Source organism: Myotis myotis, unplaced genomic scaffold (assembly GCF_014108235.1).
Source record: "Myotis myotis isolate mMyoMyo1 unplaced genomic scaffold, mMyoMyo1.p scaffold_m19_p_2, whole genome shotgun sequence".
NCBI classification, from domain to species: Eukaryota; Metazoa; Chordata; class Mammalia; order Chiroptera; family Vespertilionidae; genus Myotis; species Myotis myotis.
This window is the reverse complement of record NW_023416324.1, coordinates 102,838,817-102,857,296: the sequence shown is the minus strand read 5'-3', so window position 1 is coordinate 102,857,296 and position 18,480 is coordinate 102,838,817. Positions and strand designations below refer to the sequence as shown.

The window sequence follows — 18,480 nt, the reverse complement described above, 5'->3', positions numbered from 1 at the left end:
TTCAGTTTTATTCTGTAATCTTTCCAAATATATATTGCTTCAAAGAGTGTATGGATCAGAAGCCAACCATCAAAGGTCAGATACACACACACATGCACACATACACACACACCAGGGGAAAAGTACAAGAAATAAATATCACATTAATATGGTCCACCTGCCATCATCCCTGAAAAATTTAGAGTTGTTATTTGGGGCTTACAACAGAAATACTGAATTTAATCAAGAATTATTCAAATGAATAAAATAGGTCAATTTTTGTGAAATTTCTGTAAGAAAACTGATACAAATCTAGATACCAATACTACTCCCAGCCACTTTCATTGTCATCTACTTCACACATGGATTCTAGCATGAATAACTTGATCTTTAAACAGAATGTTGTGTTGATGCAATGGGAAAAATAGGAAGGAACTTAAAGAAAAGTGTCCTGTTGCTTTATTGTTATTATGTAAATATAAAAATCATTTAACAATATAGACCCTAAAAGGAAATAATTCCCGTTTCCATCACTGGATAACATATAGTAAGCTGAACTTCCTCATTTTTGCCCCAGTTCCTAGAATTAGGCAGTTTTCCTAATTTTGGCAGGTAACCCCCAAATTTAATCCAACACACACACGCACACACACAGGGATGGGAGGCATGGGCAGAGAGAATAAAAAAGACCCAAACATTTACTAGTACTTCTCTTTTGCACATATCAAAATCTGCCTTCTTATCTCCTTGCCTCACCATACCTCCCCATGGTCTTAGAGTCTAGGGCACAGGTGAGGAACGTCCAGCCTACAGGCCATATAAGGCCCAAGAAATTATTTGGTCTGACCCTGCCAAGGCATTAGGCGTGAGTTAATTAAATGTTTGACCAAATATAGCAGGCTAATTTTTAAATTGATAATTTTGTATGGCCCACAAATGATGTTATAAATACCCAAATGGTCCTTGGCAGAAGAAAGGTTCCCTAATCCTAGGTATTTAAAGAACACTAAGATATTATCTATACTAATAAAAGGGTAATGTGCTAATTAGACCAGATGTCCTTCCCAAAGACTTCTGGATGAAGCCGGGGCTGCGAGAGATGCCTGAGTCCCAGGTGCAGGAAGGAAGCCTGGGTCCTGGATGCCAGAGGGAGGCTGGTGCTGGCAGCTAGGGGAAATAAGGCCTACTCTTGCATGAATTTTGTGCATCGGGCCTCTAGTAGATAATGATAAGATAAAACAGATATATAAGGAAATGCATCATAAGGGAAATAAACACATCACAAGAGAGATATAAGCAATGTTTTAGAGAATTTTAAAAAAGAAATGATCACTTCTGGTTGGGATGAATCAAGTAAATGTTTTATGGAAAAGGTACTATTTCAAAGATTTTTAATATGTGAAGATAGGCAGGAAAAGGGAGGATGTTTCAGATACAGGAACCAGAAATGAGAAACGGTTTCATACCATGACAATGACTATAATAACGAAAATGGACAAGTGTTGGAGAAAAGTGAAGACACTGGAACTCCCATACATGGCTTATGGGAATGTAAAATGCTGCAGATACTTTGGAAAACAGGTTGGCAGGAGTTTTTTTTGTTTTGTTTTGTGGTTTTATTTTTGTAATGCTAAACAGAGTTACCACATGGCCTGGCAATTCTACCCTCAGATGTATATCTAAGAGAATTCAAGCACAAGTCTACAGAAAAGTGGAGACACAAACTTTCATATGGCATCATCATAAAAGCCAAAAAGTAGAAACAACCCAAATGTCTGTCAACTAATGAATGAATAAACAACATTCTCCACAGAATAGCAACAAAAAGGAATGAAGCACAATTAATGCTACAACAATAGAAATGAAGTACAATATGAATGATCTTTGCAAATGTTATGCCAATGAAGAAGCCTGTCAAGTGAGAGGATACTACTGTATAATTCCATTTATATGAAATTTCCACAATAGGCAAGTCTATAGAAATAGAAAGTTGATTCATGGCTGCCAGAGGCTGGGCAAGGAGAAATGGGGAGTAACTGCTAAAGAGCATGGAATTTCTCCTTGGAATAGTTAAAGGATTATAGATTAGACAGTGAAGATCACTGAACAATTATGAATATACTAAAATCTACTGAACTGTATACTTAAAAAGGGCAAATTTTATGCTATCTCAATTATATCTCAATGCAGCTGTTCTTTTTTTAAAAAAGCCATTAAATATTCTATATCTTGTTCTAGATAATGGTTACATGGGTGTACTCATATGTAAAAAATGTCAAATCATATACTTAAGTAAATAACTTTATGTTCTTTATTATGTGTATCTTATCTACACTAACAAAAGACAAAGATACTAATTGACCATACCTTCGCTATGCCCTAAGCCACGCCCACCAGCCAATCAGAGCAACTATATGCAAATTAACCCAACCAAGATGGTGGCCAGCAGCCATGAGGCTGGAGCAAGCAGGAGGCTTGGTTGCCTGGGCAATGGAGGAAGCCAAGCTTCCTGCCTGCCCTGAGCCAGCTGTGGCCTCCGCTTATGGCAACAAAATTTCAATTATAGAGGACAAATAAATCCCAGATACTTGCTTCCAGCCAGCCTCCACTGGGAGCTTGGGTGGCTGGGGGCTGTGGCCAGCATGCAAATGCCCATCAGTCCCTCACCCAGGATGACCACACCATCATGGGGTGACAGTCCCCGCTGGGGGGCTTGGCCAGCCTGCAAACAGCCATCAGCCCCTCACCCAGGCTGGCCACACCCTCATGGGGTGAGGGTCCCCGCTGGGGGGCTTAGCCAGCCTGAAAATGCACCCCCCCAGCCCCTCACCCAGACTGGCCAGGTACCCCAGCAGGACTCCCCACCCAGAAGGGGCTGTGGCCAGCCTGCAAACAGCCATCAGCCCCTCACCCAGGCTGGCCACACCCTCATGGGGTGAGGGTCCCCACTGGGGGGCTTAGCCAGCCTGAAAATGGCCCTCAGCCCCTCAACCAGGATGGCCAGGCACCCCAGGTGGGACCCCCACCCTGAAGGGGCTGTGGCCAGCCTGCAAACAGCCATCAGCCATGCACCCAGGCTGGCCACACTCTCATTGGTTGAGGGTCCCCGCTAGGGGGCTTGGCCAGCCTGCAAACTGCCATCAGCCACTCACCCAGATTGGCCAGACACCCCAGCAGGACCCCCTACCCCCCGGCCCCGACCCTGAAGGGGGTGTGGCCAGCCTGAAAATGGGCCTCAGCCCCTCACCCAGGCTGGCCAGGCACCCCAGTGGGGACCCCCACACTGAAGGGGCTGTGGCCAGCCTGCAAACAGCCATCAGCCCCTCACCCAGGCTGGCCAGGCACCTCAGGGTGGACCCCCACCCTGAAGAGGTTGTGGCCAGCCTGCAAACAGCCATCAGCCCTTCACCCAGGCTGGCCAGGCACTTCTATATAATAAAAGGGTAATATGCAAATTGACCCTAACAGCAGAACGACTGGGAATGACTGGTCACTATTACACACACTGACCACCAGGGGGAAGATGCTCAATGCAGGAACTGCCCCTTGGTGGTCAATGTGCTCCAACAGGGGGAGCTCTGCTCAGCCACAAGGCAGGCTGATGGCTGCCAGTACAGCGGTGGTGGTGGGAGCCTCTCCCGCCTCCTCAGCAGCACTAAGGATGTCCGACTTCAGCTTAGGCCTGCTCCCCGCTGGCAAGTGGACATCCCCTGAGGGCTCCCAGGCTGCCAGAGGGATGTCTGACTGCCAGCTTAGGCCCAATCCCCCAGGGAGTGGGCCTAAGCCAGCAGGTAGTCATTCCCCGAGGGGTCCCAGACTGCGAGAGGGCACAGGCTGGGCTGAGGGACCCCCCCCTGAGTGCACAAATTTTTGTGCACTGGGCCTCTAGTACCTTAATAAAAAACTAATAAAAGGTACAGTGATAGAAATCAGAAAAGTGGTTACCTCTAGGGAGGACTAGTTACTGTTAGACATGAGGGAACTACTCAGGAGATAGAAGTGTTCCATCTTGATCTGGCAGGCAGCTACATGGATTTTGCTACAGGATATATATATATATATATATATATATATATATATATATATACACATATATGCACACATACATATACATATACATATACATACATACACTACATGCAAATATTCATTTAAAGATTTCAGCGCTTTTCTAAATGTACATATTACCTCAATTAAAAGGTTTTTTTTAAAAAAGGAAGAAGTCTTTTCCTTAGAATGGACAGACAGAAATAGAGTAAAAAAGTATATACCTTTTAAAAAATGGAGATAACAATTATAGATCACTGCCTTCACCACTACACTACCCCACTGGGAAAAGATTAGGAAAAAAATACAACTGGTGGGAGAAGTGCAAGTATATTATCAGAGGAAAATCCAGTTAGAAAGGAAAAGAACCAAGAGGATACTAACAGATTTAACTCACAAAGAAAGGGAAAGAAGTTACAGCGAATTTTTGTAAAAAATTTTAAAGCATTTACTAATTATGTTATGTTAATGTGAACAAATGGAATTTTGCCAAAGGTTCTTAAATATCTTGACCCTGAGAGGTAAGCTTAACGTGGGGCAAGGCCTCTCATCTTAGGAGTTACTGCCACTCTCGATTTCTCACTGGGCAACAGCCCAGTGATTCTATCAGATCAGTCAGGTACGGGGCTCTCTAGTCACTGGCTGTTTGATAAAAGATCAGTCAGGAATCTCAGCTCCCAGAAAATGGAAAGAGAAAGTCCTTCCAACAAACCTCTTCACATGTTCCTAGATCAGGTCTAAAGGAAAACTCACACCACCAGTCAGGATGAAGAAGTCATTCAAAGATTATGATTAAACACACTCAATGCTGAAAATAAATGATACTTTTATTGTTTCTAAAACACCTGACACATAGCAAGAAATTATTGATTTCTATGAGTTTAGGATTTTTCATTTTGACATCTCTGAAATTAAGAGGCATTTCTGATTTTTCCTCAAAGGTACATAAAACAATGGTGTGAATTATAATAAATGGCATCTTAGATTCGATGAATATGAGACTTGTTGAATGAATCAATGACTAAAAGGTCAAATGTGGAGTGAGAAATTACCTGAATAGGAATGCTGTGTGCCCTCACTGGAAATGGACGAAGTTCCTCCAATAGCAGTAATCCCTTCCCTCTTGTTAATTATTTTTCGGAATGTTTTGCTGATGTCTTTGCTTTTTAACTCTTGCATTAGCTGGAATGGGATAAAAGTAAAATGAGTCTTCATCAGATAATCATAGAAAACCTTGCAACATGAAGGAAAATTATTTAGACTTCTTTATTTATTTGGAATGACATCAAAATAAATACTAACAGATAACTCACAGGTCATTTTACCAATAACAAAGAATGGACAAATGTTTGCATGCCAACCACTAGAAAAAAATGTTGTTATAATTAAGTTTAAATTGAACACATTGAAATTATTCTTCTGGATTTGCCATGATCTGTTATGCTGAAACTAAAGAATAACTACATGCTAGAGTTATGTTTCCTTTTTTTTTTTTTTTAATCCCCACCTCAGGACATGCTTAGAGAGAGGGAGGGAGAGAGAGAGAGGGAGGAAAAGAGAGAGAGAGGGAGAAGGATGGAGAGAAAAACATCAGAGTTTTCTCGATGCAGTCCAACTGGGGGACAAACGTGAAACCCAGGCCTGTGCCCTGCCTAGAAATGGAAACGTCAACCTTTTGGTGCCTAGGAAGACACCAAATCAACTGAGCCACACTGGCTGGGCTACATGATAGAGTTTAAAATGTCTTAATGAAGGTGTTGTCTTGTCTGGCCATCTTCAATGTATATATGTCAGTGTAAGTTAGCTCTTGTAGGAAATAGCATAAGCTTAGAGAAACACACTCCCAACCACCCTCTCACTGGATTTTCTAGAGGTCAGTTAGACTGAATTCAACCAGTTCTTCAAGTAGCACCAGAATGAGTTTTTAAAAATGCAGATCTGATCATGTCACCTCACACTCTATTTTTCCCATATCACTGGCTTAATATTGCACTTAGGCTAAAAACAAACACCCTGCAGGATCCTGTAGAACCTGACCCTGACTTACTTCTCTAGGGAATTCCTTTTCCCTTAACCACCTCAGCTCCAGCCACTCAGCTTCTTTTCCCCAGGTGAGAGCATCAATGTTGGCAATGGCAACAACCCAGTCATCTCTCTTGGCCTGAGAGGTTTGAAGTACATAATCTTCAATATTCAGTTCTACAATCTATTTTTCTTTTATTGGTTGAGCCATATGTTATATTTCATCTTGTTTAGTTCTTTGAGCCTTGAGGTAGTTTAACAATGAAATAATGCTCGCAGAGCTAGCATCAACATTTACCTGGCCCTACTGAAACTGAGGTGTAACTGACCACAAGGAAACAACCAGTTTCTAGAAAGTATAGCTTAGCTATACTTTCAGTTTAAAAAATATTCCATTTCTCAAGGCCAAATAATAACAGTAAATATTCTACACACAGAGACAGTCATTGAGCAATGAACGCAACTATAGTTTTACTAGGGCATAAACTGTTATTGTTCTCTATGCCGGACTTCCGCTTGAGAATGACTTTTTCTTTTGTTTTATTAATTATTTATTTTATTAATTATCATTTCATTAATTATGTGTGGACAACCCATTGTAGTTATCATCATCAATTTTAAAGCAGCACCATTTATGGTCCCTGCAGCTATATTTAAGCAAAGAGACAATGACGTTATTAAAATTTTTCTCAAAGCAATATATTCAGTAGCCAAGAGAGGATTAGATTACTTACGGACACAAATTCTTCAAAACTGATTTTGCCATCTTTGTTGTTGTCAGCAACTGCTAAAATTTTCTCCACGATCTCTCGGACTTTGTAGCCAGGCAGAGGAAGGCTTGCTTCCTTAAATAGGTCCTGAAGTTCATAGTCACTGACATACCCACTGTTGTCAATATCTGTAAGATAAATTATGAGCTGTCAAATATCAATTGTACTCTGTTGGAGAGGTGCATTCAGATGGCTGTTTGGGAGATTCACAGGCAAGCAGAACCTTTTAGGTTTGTTTTGCTAGTGGCAGTAATATTTTCTCCTGCACCTGAACTGTGCAATGTAAAAACTCATATTCAGCCGTAACCGGTTTGGTTCAGTGGATAGAGTGTCGACCTGCAGACTGAAAGGTCCCAGGTTTGATTCCGGTCAAGGGCATGTACCTTGGTTGCGGGTACATCCCCAGTAGCGGGTGTGCAGGAGGCAGCTGATTGATGTTTCTCTCTCATCGATTTTTCTCACTCTCTATCCCTCTCCCTTCCTCTCTGTAAAAAATAAATAAAATATATTTTTAAAAAAAACTCATTCAAATGCACTTTTCCCCCATAGGTTTAGGACTACCATACATATTTTAAGTGCATAATACGGATACTGCCCTGATAGATGAAAACTCAGGTGTAGCACATGACTAAGCTTCAAAGAACTAAGTATTTGGAAGTCTCAGATATCTAGAAGAAAAATACAGCATCAATGGTCACAAGGGAACACCCGCCAGACTTTAACTTCTTTACGGAATTACAGAAGGGGTCTGCTGGACCCACACTTCATATAAACTATGTATGTGTAAAATATACAAGGCATTCCTGGCCTACATTTCTCTTGGTAGAGTTCTGTTTCATTGTCAATAATTCACTGCTTCTTCGTAATGTATTGCTGATACCATGATGTAGGCTGAATCATGTTGGATATTATTTTTGAGTTTAAGTGTTCAAGAAATTATTTCACACCTATTTGGACTTTTGGAAATAGGTTCCCTGTCATTTTCATATCATCACTGAAATACTCTCCCCTGGGTTTTCCCTAGAGACCGCATGTCACTTGTTGACACAGAACAAAAGTGACATAAAACACTTCTGCCAAGGGTTGGCAACAGAGCTCTGGAGTGTTTGGTTAGTTGCCTGGATATACCAGAACCTTGTATAGGCTATTGTGGCACATTTGGTAATGGTTGCTTTGGTTCATATATATTTTTTTCCTCTAAGTAAAAGAGCTGCCCTCACTATAACTGAATTAATTATAAAGACAGAAACTTTTAAAGTCTCATGCATGAGTTTCCAGAATTAATACTCTTCAGAACAATGAAAAAAATTTCTAAACTTGAACCTACCAATAACAAAAACATTACTGTATCTCAGAAGTCAGTTAACAAGCTAAATTGCTCACTATTGTAATAATTAATACTGCTTTCTTTGAATTCAGATAGAAATTAATTATTTACTACTAGAAGCCCAGTGCACGAAGATTCACCTCAGCCCGACCTGCATCCTTTCCAATCTGGGAGCCCTCTCCAATCCGGGAATTTCTGTCTGTCTTTGCAATCATAGGAGCGAATTGTTTGAGACCCCCAACCAAGTTTGGTTTGTTGCTCACAGAATAGAGGCTTTTTTTTTTTTTTCTCTTTGCTTCATTGGTGGAGATTTCCTGGAAGTTTTAGGATATCTTCCCTTTAATTTTTCCTAGACACTGATTTTACTTACGTCTCTCACCTTTGCTTTCCCTCCATCCCCCACCACAACAGTAACTTGCTCCAGGCTCACTTTGCTCTAGTGTCTAGGAGATCCGTCTGCCACCAGAACTACGATTCCTAGCATTCCTGGTGCTCCCCACGCTCTTGGTTTTCCCTTCCTGTTCTGTCTCCATCCCATGGCCTCCCACTCTGCCAAGTCCTTCAAGCCGCCAGCTCTTCCTCTCTGCTCTCCATCTGGTGGCTTGGGAGCCAAGTTCCCCAAGCCGTTCCACACTGCTCTGCTATCTGCCCAGCAACTTGGGGAGCGTGGCTCCCTCGGTTGCTGGGAGCGACCGAGGGAGCCACATCCCCCCAAGCCGCCGGCTCTCCTGAGCTGCTCTCTGCCCAGCGGCTTGGGGGAGCAACTGAGGGAGCCACGTCCCCCCAAGCTGCCAGCTCTCCCACTCTGCTCTCTGCCCAGCACCTGTGTATGCAAATTAACCTGTCATCTTTGGCAGGTTAATTTGCATACTCACTTCTGATTGGCTGGTGAGCGTAGCAGAGGGATGGTCAATTTACCTCTTTCTCTTTTATTATATAGGATATCACCATATACTCATTATTTAGTATATCATCATTTCAGAATTGTTTCCTATAATTCTGCAATGGAAAAATAAACTAGGCTGGCTTACTTCTGTACTGTGGTAGGGAGTACTATAAAATAAAAAGGAGCTCTGTCCAGGTGGCTCAGTTGGCTGGAGTGTCGACCCATACACCAAAAGACTGCGGGTTCGATTCCCAGTCAGGGCACATACCTAGATTGCAGGTTCAATCCCTAGTCAGGGCACATACAGGAGGCCCAACTGTCTCTCTCTGTCTCTTTCTCAAAATCAATATACACATCCTTGGGTGAGAATATATATATATATATACTAGAGGCCGGGTGCAAGACATTCATGCACAGGGGGTGGGGGTGTCCCTCAGCCTGGCCTGTGCCCTCCCACCACTGCTGCTATGTTCGCCAGCCCTGAGCCCTGCTTCTGACTGAGCAGTGCTCCCTCCCCCGTGTGGGAGGGCACTGAGCACCAGGGGGCAGCTCCTGCATTGAGCATCTACTCCCTGGTGGTCAGTGTGCATCTTAGTGACCGGTCATTTCGCCATTTGGTCGATTTGCATATTAGCTTTTATTTTATATATATATAATATATATATATATATATATATATATATACACACACACACACACACACACACACACACACACACACACACATATATATAATTTATTATATGTATGCACGGGGGCAGGGGGTCCCTCAGCCTGGCCTGTACTCTCTCCAATCCAAAACTTCTCGGGGATGTCCAGCTGCCACAGGGTTCGAGCCTAAACCGGCAATCGGACATCTCTCTCGCAATCCAAGACTGGTGGCTCCTAACCGCTCATCTGCCTGCCTGTCTGATCACCCCTAACCATCTCTGCCTGCTGGCCTGATGCCCCTAACTGCTCCCCTGCTGACCTGATCACCCCTAACTGCTCCCCTGCTGGCCTGATCACCCCTAACCACCTCTGCCTGCCAGCCTGAATGCCCCTAACTGCACCCCTGCCTGATCTTGCCCCTAACTGCTTGCTCCCCTGCCAACCTAGTCACCCCTAACTACTCTCCCCTGCTGGCCTGATCACCCCTAACCACCTCTGCCTCAGCCCCTGCCACTGTGGCTTTGTCTGGAAGGACATCAGACATCCGGAAGGCATCCGGTCGATCTGGTCTAATTAGCATATTACCCTTTTATTAGTATAGATATATATATGACTGAGAAAAAGTTATTTACCTGCTAACCATCATGCTAAACTAGTAAGAACAGATAAAGGTTAGAGCTCTAAAGACAGAAAGATGTGTGTGCTTTAAATCCCAGTTCCATCCCCATGACCTCTGTGGTTTGGGTGTGATGTGACAAGAAATAACAGATGCCTTTTTATAAGCACCTATTCTGTGCCAATATCTGTTAAGAACTTGACTTACTTTATCTCATGAAATCCTTACAACCTTAAGTTAATTAATATTACTATTCTAAATTTTAAAATGAGGATATCAAGGTTTAGATTAAATAACCATAAATATCACATTTTCAAAAGAAATAGGACTTTGCTACAACTCAACAACAAAAAACGACTGACCTGATTTAAAAATGGGCAAAGACATGGGGATCTTAAGTACATCATAGGGAGAAGAAAACCAAGATGGCAGTGTAGGTAAAGGTGGGTACTTGCTGTCCCCACAACCACATCAAAATTCCAACTAAAATACAAAGCAACCATGAGTCAAAACCTCCTGAAATTTGGCTGAATGGAAATCCTACAACTAGAGAAGTAAAGAAGAAAGCACATTGAGACTGGTAGGAGGGGCAGAAGCATCAACAGGCTTGTGGAGTGTTTTTTGTTTTGTTTTGTTGGTTTTTTTTATTATTATTGCTTAAAGTAATACAAAGGGTATTACATATGTGTCCATCCCCCCCCCCCCCCCGGCCCTAGACAGTCCCCTAGCCTCCCCTATCCCCCAGTGTCTTATGTCCATTGGTTATGCTTATATGCATGCATACAAGTCCTTTGGTTGATCTCTTACCCCCCTACCTCCTGTCCCCCAACCCTCCCCAGCCATCCCGCTCAGTTTGACAATCTGTTTGAGGCAGCTCTGCCTCTGTATCTATTATTGTTCAAAAGTTTATAATGGTCTCTATTATCCATGAATGAGTGAGATCATGTGGTATTTTTCCTTCATTGACTGGCTTATTTCACTTAGCATAATGCTCTCCAGTTCCATCCATGCCGTTGCAAATGGTAAGAGTTCCTTCCTTTTTAGAGCAGCATAGTATTCCATCGTGTAGATGTACCACAGTTTTCTAATCCATTCATCTACTGATGGGCACTTAGGCTGTTTCCAGATCTTAGCTATGGTGAATTGTGCTGCTATGAACATAGGGGTGCATATATCCTTTCTGATTGGTGTTTCTGGTTTCTTGGGATATAGTCCTAGAAGTGGGATCACAGGGTCAAATGGGAGTTCCATTTTCAGTTTTTTGAGGAAACTCCATACTGTCTTCCATAGTGGCTGCACCAGTCTGCATTCCCACCAGCAGTGCACAAGTGTTCCTTTTTCTCCACATCCTCTCCAACACTTGTCGTTTGTTGATTTGTTGATGATAGCCAGTCTGACAGGTGTGAGATGGTACCTCATTGTTGTTTTGATTTGCATCTCTCGGATGATTAGTGACTTTGAGCATGTTTTCATATGTCTCTTGGCTTTCTGAATGTCCTCTTTTGAAAGGTGTCTATTTAGGTCCTTTGCCCATTTTTTTATTGGATTGTTTATCTTCCTTTTGTTAAGTTGTATGAGTTCCCTATAAATTTTGGAGATTAGGCCCTTATCAGATATGACATTGGCAAATATGTTTTCCCACACAGTGGGTTTTCTCGTTGTTTTGTTGATGGTTTCTTTTGCTGTGCAGAAGCTTTTTATTTTGATGTAGTCCCATTTGTTCATTTTCTCTTTCGTTTCAAGTGCCCTAGGAGCTGTATCAGTGAAGAAATTGCTTCGGCATATGTCTGAGATTTTGTTGCCTTTGGATTCTTCTAGAATTTTTATGGTTTCCTGTCGTACATTTAAGTCCTTTATCCATTTGAGTGTGTGGTGTAAGTTGGTGGTCTAGTTTCATTTTCTTGCATACATCTGTCCAATTTTCCCAACACCATTTATTGAAGAGACTATCTTGGCTCCATTGTATGTTCTTGCCTCCTTTGTCAAATATTAATTGAGCATATTGGTTCGGGCTGATTTGTTTTGTTTTTTTTAATCAGGAGGGATATCTCTGCTGTGGAGGCCACTTATGAGGAGCAAGAGGTCCCAGCCCCACACCAGACTCCTCAGCACAGGGTTCAGAGCTGGTAAGAGAAGCCCCTGTAACTTCAGGCTGTAAAAACAAGTGGGGACTATGGCTGAGTGACACGGAGGCTGCTGGAGATCCAGGCACTCCCTCTTACAGTCCGGTACACAGACTTACTCGGACTCAATCCCTCTAGGCTCCAACACTGGGGTGCCCACTTAAAAGGAACCTGGGACATTCAGGAAGGAACTGGATTATGTGGCATCAGGGCAAGAACTCAGGAGGGGTTTCTCCCAGATAGGGGTGCTCTCAGGGGTCACTGTTCCTGTGCTGGGGCCTCCCCACTTGCAGAGCTGACTGGCAGCCATATCTGAGTTTCCATCAGCATGGCCCACACTGTTCACTCTTCCCTAGTGACTATTTGGGATCCTGGCCAATACAATTTGCAGCCCACCCAAGCTGTTTGCAGCAGCTTTTCCATATGAATGGCCATATCTTGGCTCAGGCTTCAGACTTTTCTAAAATCTCACGAACAAGCAGCAGTTGGTGTCAACATGTGCCATACCTATCAATAAAAGGCTCAAGACCTAGCACTAGCACCAGCCTGCCTTGCTTCACAGGTGGGCCTTTCCTGGGCACTTCAAAGCCCAATAAAAGTAGCAGCCATCTGCAGATCTCTCTGTAGCTCCTGCTGCATGGCCCTAGGCCAGGGGTGGGCAAACTTTTTGATTCGAGGGCCACAATGGGTTCTTAAACTGGACCGGAGGGCCGGAACAAAAGCATGGATGGAGTGTTTGTGTGAACTAATATAAATTCAAAGTAAACATCATTACATAAAAGGGTACGGTCTTTTTTTTTTTTAGTTTTATTCATTTCAAACGGGCTGGATCCGGCCCGCGGGCCGTAGTTTGCCCACGGCTGCCCTAGGCAGTGGCTGACTTTGTACCTCCCAGGAGGCCCCAGAGCCAGTGAACCTTGTGGACAGCTTCAGACCATATCATATTACTACTCCACACATCTACAAGTTACACACTCAAAGGGCAAACAGTGAGCACCAAAGCCCCACAGTAACAAGTTCTGCTCCATAGAATAGTCACAACTGGTCCTCACAGCCAATTTGCCTGGAGGTCAATTCCTCCCAGTAATGCCAACAGCAATCAAAGCTCAAATACTACAAGACTGTGCACACAGCCCACAAAGGGGCTCACCTAGAGTGCCCAGCTCAGGTGACTGGGCAGGCTGAGCTACTGGGCCATGTAGGACACCTACAACACAAGGCCACTACCAATTCCAGGAGACACAGAAGTCTACCTAATACATAGAAACAAACACAAGGAAGCAGCCAAAATGTGTAGACAAAGAAACATGTCACAAATGAAAGAAATGGAAGCAAGCAAATTACTGGATACAGAGTTCAAAACAATGATTATAAGGTTGCTCAAGAATCTTAATGAGCGATTCAAGGGACTTAATGAGAGCTTCAATGGACTTAGTAAGACTTTCAAGGATCTTAGTGAGAATGTCAAAAACATGAAAAAGGACTAGTCAGAAATTAAGCATACGCTAACTGAAATAACGAATAATTTACAGGAATTCAGCAATAGAGTAAAGGATTCCGAGAATTATATCAATGATTTGGAATATGAGGAAACAAAAAACACCTAATCCAAAAATATGAAGATAGTATAAGGAGCCTCTGGGACAACTTCAAGGGTACCAACATTTGCATTAAAGGGGTGCCAGAAGGAGAAGAGAGAGAGCAAGGTATTGAAAACCTATTTGAAGAAATAATGACAAAAAACTTACCCTACCTGGTGAAAGAAATAGACTTACAAGTCCAGGAAGTGCAGAGACTCCCAAACAAGAGGAACCCAAAGGGGCCCACACGAAGACACATCATAATTAAAATGCCAAGGGCAAAACACATAGAGAGAATCTTAAAAGCAGCAAAAGTAAAGCAGTTAGTTACCTACAAGAGAGCACCAATACGACTTCCAGTTGATTCCTCACCAGAAACTTTGTAGACCAGAAGGGAGTGGCAAGAAATATTCAAAGTGATGAATATCAAGGAATACAACCAAGATTACTCTTTCCAGCAAAAGTATCATTTAGAATTGAAGGTCAGATAAAGAGCTTCACAGACAAGAAAAAGCTAAAGGAGCTCATCACCACCAAACCAGTATTGCATGAAATGTTGAAGGGAATTCTTTAAGAAGAGAAAGAAGAAGAAGATAAAGAAAAAGATAAAAAAAATATATGAACAATAAAATGGCAATAAATGCATATCTATCAATAATTGCATCTAGAAATCAAAAGAAACAAACAAGTAATCTAATGAACAAAATAAACTGGTGAATAAAATAGAATCAGAGGCATGGAAAATGGAACAGACTGATGAATCTCAGAGGGAAGGGGTTGGGAGGGGCAGACATTAACTAAGGGATAAACTAAAGATCTTATATGCATACTAGAGGCCTGGTGCATCAAATTCATGCACCGGGCAGTGGGGTGGGGGGAGGATGCCTCAGCCTGGCCTGCACCCTCTGGCAGTCTGGGAGCCCTCAGGGAATGTCTGACTAATGTTTTAGGCCCACTCCCCTCTGCCCCCGTGGAGTGGGCCTAAGCCGTTAGTCGGACATCTTTAGCAAGGCCATGGAGGCAAGAGAGGCTCCCACTACCGCCACTGGGCTCACCAGCCATGAGCCCGGCTTCAGGCGCTCCGCCTGTAGGAGAGTACTGACTACCAGGGGGCAGCTCCTGCATTGAGCGTCTGGCCCCTGGTGGTCAGTGCGCATCATAGCAACTGTCATTCTGCCGTTCGGTTGATTTGCATATTAGCCTTTTATTATATAGGATTATATAGGATATGCATTACCTATGGACAAAGACAATAGGGTGGTGAAGGTCTGGGATGGGGTGGGTAAGGGGTGGAAAAGAGGGACATCTGTAATACTCTCAACAATAAAAGTTTTTTAAACAATCAAGTACAGCACAGGGAATATCGTCAATAATATTGTAATAGCCATGTGTGATGTCAGGTGGGCACTGGAAATATCCAGAGGAACACTTTGTAAAGTATATGATTGTCTAACCACTATGTTGTATACCTGAAACTAATACAAAATAATAATGAATGTAAACTGTAATTTTAAAAAACTTGAAATTAAAAATATGGGCAAAGAACTTAGACATTTCTCCAAAGAAGATACACAAATGGCCAATAAGCACATGAAAAGATGCTCAGCATGACTAATTATTATGGAAATGCAAATCAAACTTACCGTGAGATACCCCTACACACTCATGAGTATGACTATTAAAAACAAAACAGAACAGAAAATAACAGTGTTGGCAAGGATTTGAAGAAATTGAAACCCTTGTGCACGGTTGGTGGAAATATGAAAAAGTGCAGCTACCATGTAAAGCAGTATGGTGGTTCCTTAAAAAACTCAACATAAAATTAGCATATGATTCAGTAATACCATGTTTAACTATACAATTTAATACCATTTTTCAGTATACTGAAAACAGAGACTTAAACAGATATTTGCACACCCATGTTCATAGCAACATGAGTAGCAATAGCCAAAAGGTAGAAACATCTCAAGTGGTCATTTATTGAGGAACAGATAAACAACATATGGTATAGACATACAATGGAATTTTATTCAGTCTTGAAAAGTAAGGAAATTCAGCCCTGGTGGGGTAGCATACTTTGTTAGAGTATCATCCCCATACACCAAGGTTACAGATTTCATGCTTGGCCAGGACACATACAAGAATCAACCAATGAAGAAGAAATAAGTGGAACAAAGAGGTGTATCTCCTTCTCTTTCTCTCTTGCAAAGAAAAACATTAAGGAAATTCTGACACATGATATGACATAAATGAACCTTGAAGACATATGCTAAGTGAAGTAAGCCAGTCACAAAAAAACACAAATATTTTGACTGCACTTATATTACATTATTATAGAGTAGCCAGATTCATAGAGGCAGACAGTAGAATGGCAGTAGACCTGGTGGGGCTGGGAGTTAGTATATAATGGGTATAATGATAGTATGGGAAGATGAAAACGTTCTAGAGATCGATGGTGGTGATGACTGCATAACAATGTGAATGTACTTAATGCCACTGAACTGTACACTAAATGGTAAATTTTATGTCTATCTTACCACAATTAAAAAATAAGACAAATATTTTAATCTCCCACTTCTCCCTAGAGAACCCAAAATATCCCATCTAGTTAGGTTGTATGACCTCTGAGAAAAGTTTGTTGGTACAACAAATAAGCAGAGGGATCACTGAGTTTATGAGTAGCCATTTACCTTGTAAATGAAGTAACAAGTACATGCTCAGCTGCTGTCAGCACTTCTCTCACACAGCAAGTTATCTTGCTGTCAGAATTGTTCCATTAATGAATTATTTATTCAAAATATCATTAAATAAGTACTACAGGATTGTATGTCCATGAGTCATAAAGGTTAAAGTGGGTGTGCTAAACAAAGAAAACTGATTACTAATTCATTTATTTTACTAAGACTTAGATAGCACTTTTATGCAAACTACCAAACTGCACCTATAAAATAACAGAAATGTCAAACTAAACAGATACATTTTAAATATATATATATATATATATATTAGAGAGAAAGGGAGAGAGAGATAGAAACATCAATGATGAGAAAGAATCATTTATTAGCTGCCTCCTGCACACACCCTACCAGAGACCGTGGGGTAAGAAAGGACCCCCATATCTGGGAAAGAACTCCCAGTCAAAAAGTGTTATTGTTAACGACAAACACATAAAGGCCAGAGTTCAGTTTATAGTCAAGGAAGTGTTTCTCTATTTTTTCTCTGTAATGAGGATATCATATTAAGCATATTCAATTACCCAGGCATGTGCCCTGACTGGGAATCGAATGTTGACCTCCTGGTTCATAGGTCGACACTCAACCACTGAGGCACACTATCCGGGCAAGCGATACATTTTTATTACTTCCTCTATTTCAATGTTCAAAATAAGCAGAATATCCCAATAACTGCTTAATTTCTGTCTTGAAAAGACTCTAGGCACTGCTTACAAAACCCTATAAAAGTTATTTTTAAGTGATGTTATAGAAATCATACCATCTTCATACAATGCCCTAATGACAAATATATGGTGCCCAAAAGAAAGACAAGACCAAGATTAAGGCATGCCCCATGAGCCTAATTCAGCCACTGTGCAGACTGTATTCTGAAGGTTTGAGTCATCCTGGAGCCAGCTATACATGAAGAAGAGGAGGGGTTCAGAGATTTGTAGAATTCATAGCAATGATTTGTAAGTCATAAGCTTCCTGAGAGCTTTACTTTTTATTTTTGAAGAGCTTTACATTTTAATCTTAAATCTTTTCTCTTTGTATTGGTCTCTGAAACTCATTCCACATTGCATTTCACCTGCATTAGTTTTCATTATTATTCATTAGGTTTGTAAGAAGAATAGGCACAAAACTGCTTATTCTATCCTCCATGGTCTACCACCTCACTGCTTTCCGTAGACTGCACTAAACAAAGGCCTACTGAAGAAGGGCAAGGGTGCTGGTTTCAGTATCCCCATGTCTACGGACTGCTCAGTTTGCATGTGCTTACAGATTAGAGCCAAATATGGTATTTATATTCTCCTGGTTTGTCACAGGTTTCTAAGAGCAAAATGCAGAAGAAACGCAATCAAACAGAGTATGAGGAAATTTGGGGGGGAGAAAAATACAAAGCTGTTCAAATGATAGTATCATAAAGACAAAACATTGAATGGCTTTAAAAAGTGAAAGAAGAAAAATAAGACACAATGACCTTTAAAAATGACACTAAGATTTTTAAATTATGCATAAGGGAGCAGGAAAATAGGCCCTATGGCCTTTAATAAGAATATTAAGATTTTTAAATATTCTAAATGAAGTCAAAAAGTGTTATTGTTAATGAAAAACACATAAAGGCCAAAGTTCAGTTTATAGACAAGGAAGTATTTCTCTATTTTTTTTTGTAATGAGGATATCATGTTAAGCATATTCAATTACACTGTCATTCATTAACCTGGATTATTCTCTGCAAAGAAATGATCAAAGAATTGAAAGTACA

The 18,480-nt window shown here is 41.5% G+C and overlaps 1 protein-coding gene across 4 annotated transcripts in view; it reads right to left on the bottom strand.

Moving 5' to 3' along the window:
• Nucleotides 1-18,480, bottom strand: part of PLS1 (plastin 1) — a 163,290-nt gene that overhangs the window by 75,138 nt on the left and 69,672 nt on the right. For all 4 annotated transcript variants that reach the window (XM_036352524.1, XM_036352525.1, XM_036352526.1 and 1 more), the window contains 2 exons: nt 6,783-6,946; nt 5,079-5,208 (listed from right to left, as the gene is read on the bottom strand). In XM_036352524.1, coding sequence (XP_036208417.1) covers nt 5,079-5,208; nt 6,783-6,946 — 294 coding nt within the window. The remainder of the gene's footprint in view (nt 1-5,078; nt 5,209-6,782; nt 6,947-18,480) is intronic.